Source organism: Geospiza fortis, unplaced genomic scaffold, assembly GCF_000277835.1.
Source record: "Geospiza fortis unplaced genomic scaffold, GeoFor_1.0 scaffold41, whole genome shotgun sequence".
In the NCBI taxonomy this organism is placed as follows: Eukaryota; Metazoa; Chordata; class Aves; order Passeriformes; family Thraupidae; genus Geospiza; species Geospiza fortis.
Genome location: NW_005054299.1, coordinates 11,532,218 through 11,542,384, shown reverse-complemented (window position 1 = coordinate 11,542,384; position 10,167 = coordinate 11,532,218). Strand labels below are relative to the sequence as shown.

General features: G+C 35.1%; 1 protein-coding gene across 1 annotated transcript in view; it reads right to left on the bottom strand.

Annotated features, from left to right (window-relative positions):
- KIF6 (kinesin family member 6) overlaps positions 1-10,167 on the bottom strand; it is a 150,188-nt gene that overhangs the window by 79,023 nt on the left and 60,998 nt on the right. Inside the window, 1 exon segment of the mRNA XM_031060423.1 lies at positions 10,042-10,167. This exon segment is cut by the window's right edge and continues 59 nt beyond it. Coding sequence (XP_030916283.1) covers positions 10,042-10,167 — 126 coding nt within the window.

The window sequence follows — 10,167 nt, the reverse complement described above, 5'->3', positions numbered from 1 at the left end:
ATTCCCCACAAGAGCTGGCAATTATTTACCCTAAGTTATTCTCATTCAGCCGTGTGGATGTTTTGATCATCGGGCCAAGTTGTTGTGCTCAGAAAACAAACATGTAAAAGGCTGAGCTATAAATGTCTAAATACTTATCATTTTAAATATGCATATGACACATCAGAAACCAGAAGAGAATAGGCTACATACATATACAGAATTATAATAGCAAGTTAAAACAGGAAGAAATAATAAATCTTGTGCTTTTGCACTTAATCTAAGCACTAAGTAACAGATATCAAGAAAGAAAATAAACTGAACAACAAGTTATCAATCAGCAGTTTATGCTGGGTTTTTACCCTTCCCGTAAATTATCTGGCTTTGTAGGAGATGCAGATATTTCCAGCACTTTTATGTCCAGGAGGTGGCGCTGCTGTCTATTTTGGCAGTGACGCAGGAACATGTCCTCTTTGTACTCCCTATATTATTGAGACATACATATGGAGAAACTGGTTTGATTTCTGTTGAGGACTAAGAAAAAAACCCTCCAGTGTCTTCCTAAAATAGAGTGTAAATCACAGATACATAGAATTGTTAACATTGGAAAAGATCTCTGAGGTCATCTAAGCCCAAGATCAAGATCTCTGAGTCCAACAGTCAACCCAGCATCACCACCATATTCACCGCTAAACTATATCCAACTGCTGTATCGACACTTTTTTTTAACACTTCCGGGGATGGTGACTCCACCACTCCCCTAGCCAGCCTGCTCCTATGCTTGACAACCTTTTATAAGTAAAATTTGTTCCTAATATCCAATCTAAACCTCCCCTGGCACAACTTGAGGCTATTTCCTCATATCTTGTCACTTTTTACCTGGGAGAAGAGGTTGACCCCCACCTCATTACAACCCCTTTTCAAGCAGTTGTAGAGAGCAATAAGGTCCACCCCGAACCTCCTTTTCTCCAGGCTAAACAACCTCAGATCCCTCAGCTGTTCCTCATAGGACTTGTGCTTCAAATACATAACAAATATTAAGGAAGAAGTTAATCTCTCCATTTAGATTTTTGGGAAAGTTTATTGTGACTTCCAGCATAATAAACTGATGTTCTCAAAGGCTTTTATATCTAGGTAGTAGAAAGCCTAAAATGGCAGCAGAAAGCAATAGTGGCATTATAATATGCATTATAAAATAAACTGCAGAAGCCTTCAAATACAGCATCTGATATTAACAGCACCAGATTTTAAGATTACATGTCTATATTAGTTTTGCCGAGAGCTGAACTTCAAAATGCTGTTTCTGAGATGATCTTTATTTTAAGGAATTACAGGGTTACAATAAACATTACAATAGCTAAGATCGTAATTGTAAGCAAATTAAGTAATGTGAACATGCAGCAGCAGTTCAAGGGCCGTGAGAGGACCAAAATAAGAAGGCTTGACATAATTACAGTCAAGACACATTAAAGACTAAGAATACTGGTTATAGAAAATTCTTGGACATTAGTATGATGATTAGGAAACAGTAAAAGATGAAATTTAATTTTATTTGTATGAGGGTCTAGTAAAAGTATGCTGAAAATCAGGAAGGGGCTCACAGTTTGATAGGGCTATTTGTGCGAGTATTTAGCATAGAATCATTAAAAAAAGAAACAACAAAATCTTTCAGCAAATGTTTTGCTCAATCATCACCAAATTACTCACCTCTAGGAAGAATATTGCCAGGAAAAATGCAAAACAAAGAAACTATTAAGAGAGAGAAGATTAAACATGAGCACACTGTAATAGAACACAAAATAGACTTATCATGCCCAACACCACCATTCACTGCATTCAAGTTATTTGAAGAAGAGCTGGAATTACTGCTAAATGCTGACAAATGTTACATAATTTCTTCAGTCGTATCACTTCTGCTACAGGAAAATGGCATAACTATCTGCACGTGAAGCATCTTTGATATGCAGAGGTTTACAAAGAACAGCTTCAGCTCTTTGTATAACTCTGTGATCATTTCAAATGCCAAAATTGCCTTAACTTAAGGAAGTCTTAGACCAGTTGGTACCCGACTCTATGAACAAAAAGATCAAAGACTGCTTTCAATATAGCTTGGTAGACGGTTACAGCAGAGTACCTCAGTCAAAGATTTGTAAGACCAGCCTTGCAATGAAAATCAGTAAGAGATTTTACCTGACCCAGAAGTAAAATCTACCAAACTTCCTGTATAAGTGTGGAAAACCAAGTATCACTCCACCTCGAGCTGTTAGCTTATTTTCGTTTATGTGGTTACTCTTTTATTCCACACAGATGTCTATAATGGTCTAATTTTTCTCAAATTAACCTAAATATACAATGTATAATAAACATAAAATATAACCTGTGGAGATAATGTTATTCTTTTGAAAGTATCCTTCTGAACTTATAGCAGGGCTGAAAATTAATGAATCAAAGGCACAGTTACTCAATAGATATTTCAGAGTTAAAAGTGTAAGAGAATAAAAGATGATGCATTAGAGATAAGTGAACTGTGCAATGATTTTTTCAACAAAAGCATCCAAAACTTAAGAGCCAATTATCACTGAGGCAAACAGGCATACAAAACTTCAATGAAAAAATTGTACAGGAACAGAAGCATGAAATTGGCCTGAAACATTTGTATGAAACTTAAACTGCTTTAATGTACAAATATCAGGAAAAAAAGATAGGGATTTGTGGGATATTTCCACTAATTCCTACTCTGGTTTTATATTCAAATATGCTGAGACTGGAGTCTCAAGAAAATATCGGTTTCTGCCAGGAACAGAATGAAAAAAGGTTTTTTTAGGTTAAATTCACAAATAAAAGAGACAGAAATCTAGACTATTAGATTATTTAGCAGAATTAGTAATATCTGTACAGAAATACCTAGAGTTTAAGCTAATAGAAGAACTTTGTAGTATTTTGATTACCCATATGCATACATGAAGTGCATGTAGTGGCTCTGTTAAAAGGCACTGTAGTCTCTTGGGACTGGTGTTCATAACAACAATAATATGGGAGAAGTTTTACAGAGGTATTTGCCAAACCTGACAGTCAATATATAAAGGAATTTGATCACCCTTCAAACATGCAGAAACTTTCGGAAGCACATTTTACCTCTAAAATATCAAGAGTTGAAGACCTTCAGAAGACCAAAAAAAAACAACCCCAAAACAACTTTAAGGAGTTAGTTTGAAGGATCCAATAGTAATTTTAGACAGCCAAAATATGGCTAATGAAACAGAAAGCCAAAAGGATTTGAAATAGCAGAGAACTTCCAAGGAACACTAGGTTACATTTAGCAGACTAATCTGGATAAGAGAACAGTAAAACAGTATAAAAATACTGGAAAGTTTCCCCATCTAAACAGACTCAAGAGGAAGGCAGTAAAAACTGCCAAAAGCATCTTTAACAAGCTTCCAAACATACGTTCTACATCAGAAGAGATTCCCACTTGAGAAGTGGAAAGAACAACATGATGAGAATCTTAGAAAAAACAGAAATGTTTTGTAAAACCAAATAAATGTGAAGAAAGAAAAAGCTGTTGATGGAAGTTTTTTTGCATAACAACATTTTCGATACATAAGTAAGGTTCAGTGTCCCTGAAAAATTAGTGAAAGTACTGCTATGATCTTCTCCTCACTCTCGTTAAATCCTTACAAGTTACAAAATTTGCCTTTGAAGTTGCAAATGGGGACCAAGCTCCAAAGAGGAAAATCTGGGCTTCATCTCATAAAAATAACCCTATGTGCATATTTATAAACACTTAGTTAAGATGATGAAAGTTGTAACACACAGGGTTTTATCACTGAATATCAATTGCAAGAGCTCCCTTTAAATCCTATAACATGTAATTATATTTCTTTGTCACAAGGAGTAGTCATCTGTTGCTCCTTGCAGAGATGTTTCTGGAGTCTTAAACTTCTTAACACAGTTCTTTTTTTGCTGTTTACAAACCTCAGTGAGTTCAAAGTTCTCACTCAAACGAAAGTCACAGTGGACAGACACACTGTGAATTCCAACAAAATAAAGCTCTTGGAAGCAGTACAGATAGAAGAATAGATCTCAGAAAAAAAACCAACCAAACAAACAAAAAACAACCCCAAACAAACAAAAGAGCAAGCCCCAGAAGCTAGTTGAGTTTCCTATAAATTCAGAGAGTTAGTCTGCTTGGTATTTATTGCAGTCAGTGTACATTTAAGGAGGGTAATTCTGTTTTAGAAATTACTTTGAGTTTTAATTTTCACTTTTTGTTCATGTCACAAGATTAAAAAAGGGAATTAAATTGTGATCTTAAAGACAACAGAGATACCAAAATGTCTAACAGCACATGACAGAGTAAAAATTTTCACAGCTACATGCTACAAACATGTCTCATTGATAGCCATTGACAGCCATTCATAATTATGACATAAATTGAAGCCCTAGCAATACACATTTTATCTGGTAACTTGAAATACCAGAAAATAACTTGGTTAAACTTATCAGAAGTTGAATAAAATTGTTCAAAAGCTTCTGCTGTCTGTTAATATTTGCTGAATTTATTTTGAAGACTTTTTAAAACAGCTAAATCAAGAAGTGAAGTCTGACACTTCCTGCTTGATCCTTAAACTTGGCAATATGCACTCTACACTATAATCACTCTGCACTATAGAAAATATTTAATGCTTCAGAAATTAGCAAAACATCACATCTTGTTTTAAATAGTTGTTACAAAGATTTAACAGTAGCAATGAAATATGCACTACATGTTACTAGGAGCTGGTAGAAGTTCATCTGGACAGCAAATGGGACATAAACTTTTTCCTGGACCTTTAACAGAAAATCTAGAACATACTTTATTTTCTGACTAATGAGAAAGATCAACAGTAATTCTGAGCAGTGCCCTAAATGCACCAGTGAACTCTTTTATTGGCCAGATAGCAGTAAAATGACGACATGTGTTTGTTAACAAAAGATCTGTCACAAGCACAGTGCCAAGACTCTGCCCCCAGATATCCCAAGGCACTACTGGACACAGAAAATGCTCCAAGAAACATATGGGTTTGCTAAGCATATAATTTTTCTGAATGTTTCAGACCTACCTTTTCTCTGAACTGAAAGACATAAGATGGAAAGCCACTGATTGAAAACCTCAGTCAGCCTTTTGCATTAGGGAACTTTCTGTTTTCAGACAGTAGAAAGATTTTCAACAAGAGAAGGAAGCATTTTCCCCAAATTATTACATAAATAGACAAGATAAATATTTTAAAATGTCTTAATACATGACAGAAATATTTAGCATTCAGAAATGAGCAGTATGTGTCTTAGCATCACTATTTTCATGCTATTCATAAGATCATCTGTTTATAGAAACCATCTCCCACATTTCTAAGCCAGTTAGTCAGCCTTTCAGTAGGAATACTTTTTTATATAGATGTTTTCATGCTGTCGAGCAAAAAGCGATCTTAAATCATGAATGACATACATAGAAGGTCAATTCTTCACAAAACTCTCAAAAAACTTCACAACGTCTCAATGAAAAAAAAAATAAAAGGGCTCAAACTGGTCAAAACATTATCCTAACAAAATCTTTTGTAAGAGCAAAACAATCACTCTCAAATCAATCAGCATATACAACAGTTTGAACCTCTTACTAAGATTTACTACATTCTTTAAATGTCACAACAGTCACACTGTTTTCTGGTAACTAAACTGTTTATATTTCAGGAGAAAAACAAATCTAGCAGGGTAAAAAAATTAAATCATACATCTTTTATGCTGACAGAATTATCCTAAGAGGCAAGCAACAGTCATTGAAATCAGAGACTGATTCCAAAATAAGACTTCTCTGTACAGAAGAAGTGATATAATGCAATAAAAGTAAAATACAATACAATATTTATCACTCTACTGTCTGATGAAGTGTGATTTTTTTCTTGTTTTGATAGACTCATTCATTCTCTGATTTATCCTGAAACTACTAATTAATGATTGACTCAACTCCTAAGAAGAATTATATGTAGTTCTACAATTATATGTCTAGAAGATATGAATTATTAACACAAAGCTGCAGTAGATACTTTATGATTATGAACTAAATGATTATATTAAAAGCAAAATTGCTGAAGCATTTGTTATGCTCAGGTTATTATGCCAATAACTTATCTTTGCATTTTCTGATACGATCATCTGAAACATAATTTAAATTCATAGCTAGTTATGTCTGTTTCAGAATCAGGAAAGATATTATGATGCAATAATAACGGTGGCTACTATGCCAGACTGTTTTGCTCACTCTCTCTCACGTGGTTATGGATTTATAATTTAGAGTTCTCTGTGATGGAGGATGGATATTAAAAAGCAAGTTATCCCCTTTTATGGTGTAACACTTGCACTAAGATAGCAAGTTCTGGTCTGTTCACTGTTTTATGCCATCTGACTCGACAAAATGACAGCAGCAGGCAGCCTTCCACTGCTTCCAGGCAGCCTGCCTGCCATCCAGTCCTTCCTAAAAGAAGTCTTCTGGGATCCAAGAAAAAGAAATCTGCCAGCATGTAAACTGGTATCATTTTTAATTAAGGTAGAATTCAATGCTATGGGACCCAAAACCAGCACAGAAAGCTAGGGCATTACTAGGACACTGCATTTGCATATTTCTCTGCTGCGGCTGTCAAGAAGTACAGCCCAATCCAGACTCTGACACAAACTGAAAAAGGCACAATACAAAACAACAATGATCCACATGTCTAATTGCAGCTGTTCTTAGTTAGGTCTCCAGTGGTGTCAAATCTCATGTTCAACAATATTTTACTGGTGACATTATTTCAAATACAATATTCAAACAAGCAGCTAAAGACATACCTGTTCAAAAAAAGTACCTCTCAACATTAAATCAGACACAGGCAAAGAGACCTGTGGTTGCTCAGCATGGACAAGAGAAGGATCCAGGGAGATCTCATTGTATCCTTCCATTATCTAAAGGGCTTATAAAAAGGAGGGAGAGGGACTTTTTATATGGACAGGTAGTGACAGGATAAAGGGCAATGGTTTTAAACTGAAAGACAATGTGTTTAGAATACATGCTAGGAACAGATTCCTTACTCAGAGGGTGGTGAGGCACTGGAACAGGTTGCCCAGAGAGACTGTGGATGCCCCATCCCTGGAAGTGTTCAAGGCCAGTTTGGATGGGGCCCTGAGCAACCTGGTCTAGTGAGTGGCACTCCTGGCCATGGCAGAGGGTTTGAAACTGGATGATTCTTAAGGACCCTTACATAACACAAAAAAAATTGTATGATTCTGTGGAATAAACGCTTTACAACTTAGTACTATCAGCTGATAATATTACATAATGGTGCCCAAAAACCTACATGGAAATCAAACCTGGGTGTTAAGCCTTGTTAATCCTTGAGTCTGTACAGCCATTAAAGGCCTCTGTTTAGAGTTTCAGGAATACACATGGTGGGGAAAGGTAGAGGAAACTAAACAATACCGTATGTCAAATCTTTGAAGATTTTTTATGTTCATGCAGTTTCTTCTGAAAAGATCATGCACATTCAGTGTAGGATGGACCTAAAAAGAGATGAATTACAGCTGTACCTGTACAACATTAACCATTGTTTGAGTCACAACTCATTTACCTTCAAAGTCAGCCTGCTGAGGGACAAATTTGGACCAGGAATTGTTTTACCGCTGTGATGAGATCAAGATAAATTTCCCGTTATCACAGATTACTACATCAAGCTCAGTAGTGAAATAGTATTACTGCCTTTCTCCTACTTCAAGAAGCGTCTCGATAGGATAGACAAGAAACCTGGTTACACATATCTTTCAATGTAGATATGGTCCTAGATCATATGGGAAAAAATGATAAGTATTATTCTACAACAGAATGGTGAAGATCTGTTCCTGGGCAAGCTACACAATAAATCAACTGCAAAATAAATGAACGGTTCTAAATATATATTTTTTAAAACAAATTATTAGATAGACATTCCAACAACTATTTTGTAAAACTAAGTATTTTTTCCAATACTTTTGATTTCCTAATTTAATTTTCAGGATAAGGAAATCAGATAGGAAAATGGAAAACACATTAGAGACACTAGAAATATGATGTTATAATGCAATAAATCAGGCTGATAGCAGGTTTGAGAGTACAGAATTAAAAAAAACCCAAATTGTTCAAATAGCTAACATAGCATATAGCCTTCATGCTGTAAGTTGAAATCCTCATAAACAATGTAAAGGATGCAAAGGATTTAAATTATGAAGAATAGCTTTAATACTACATGAAAGCTTCTACCTGGGAGTTGAGCCTGGCTCAGGCCCAAGCCCTTTCACAATCTTTAGTGAATTCTTAAATCCTATAGACAAAATAACATACATATATATATATACAGCTTAGATAGATTTTGAAATGGATAGATAGTTTTATAGTGATGAAGATAATTTTCAGTCTTTCAACAGATGAAAAATGAGGCTTTGTGCTTGAGTGAGAATGATGCCTCATCCAAACTTAGCAAGGACCACAAAATACTTTGGATTGCAAGGGACCCTGATGATGACCAAGTTCCAAACCCCCAGCCAAGAGCAGGGACATCTTCCACTAGAGCAGGCTGCTCAGGGCCCCATCCAACCGGGCCTTGCCAGTGCACAGTGCAGGCAATAAGGTTCTACAACGCGGTCAATTTGAGCTGACATGCTCAAACTTCCTACTTTACATTAAAAGAAAACTCATATGAACATACCCACACAATGCTTGTAAAAAGAGAATGCATTGATCAATACTAAGTATTTTCTCATGCTTATGAGGGTTTTTTTAAAAAGATCAAAGAAATGCCACTGTATGAAAGAGGTAATTATACTAGCAATTTGTTGAAAAAATATAGCTATTATTTGCTGGCATATTTTTGAGGTAATGAAAAGGAAATGTGTTATAAGGACATGATTCTATTTAGTTTATAGTATTGTGACACCAAATCCAATAAATTCTTCCTATAAAATGAGAAGAAGGATGGTGAATATAAACAGTAGAAAGCAAAGGGGATTCCTCAGTATCTGAGAAACTGAAACAAAAAAAAAGTGTGAAAACTGACTAGCTCAATTACAATGCAATTTTAGAGGATAATTGGCAACCTTACATGGTTTAAGAACTCCGCTCCCACTAGTACTCTAGCAAAATCTAAGTTTCTACTTACCAGATGCCACGTCTGAGTTTCAAAGGTACGTTGAAAACTTTTCTTTTAGCTAGCTGCCCCCCAAAATGCATAAAAAGCTTACAGAAATATACATTATGAATATGTAGTAGTCATATGTGATAATCTAGGATGAGGTATGTTCTCTACTAACAAAAACATAGGCACTTCTAGAATCTGCTGACACCAAAAATCTTTTTATTTGAACAATTCAACTGGAAAATGAAGAAAACATGAAACCATGCACGAAAAATCTATCTACAGTTATTGGAAGTATTTTATGTGGATTTAGAAATTAACAACTTGCAAGAATATTGTTACCCATTTTCATAAATAACTAGTTCAAATGATGTAAGGAAAGAAAATTGCAATGATCCACACTTAGTACTTTTCATATAACCACTATAAAAACTGCCTTACCTATCCATGCTAACTGGTCGATATTATTTCAATTGTTTGAGTTGCTTCTACAATGATTTAAACACAAACTTAAATCCTGTAATGTCACTTATATGGATAAATTGAAATGGATCTTCCAGGGGCAAAAATTATTTCCATATGTTTCTTAATGAATTATGCTCAAAGCCCCATTTTTTTCTGTTTATTTACTCAAAGAATCAAGGGCCTGCAACTGAATTTATACTATGGTTCCATAGGGCTGTTCAACAGAGTATATACATAAGTTTGTAAAAGTCATCAGCACCTTAGAGGGCTTTAAATTTAAAACCCTGCATTTGTAGATATAGGATTAGCACAATATGACTAGTACTAAAAATAAAACTTCCTTGTTTTGGTTCACATTTGAAGGATATACTATAAATCATACTGAAATGATCCAATAACTGTTCACTTAATTGATTACACTAACCTGTTGCTCTGGAAAGAAAAGGTAGTCTGGGAATGGAAGAGTTGAAAACTTTTGCCTCTTTCAGACTAGAACATCTAGATGGACTCTGACTTTCTTCCAAGCTCATAGAAGGAGACTGCTCCAAGA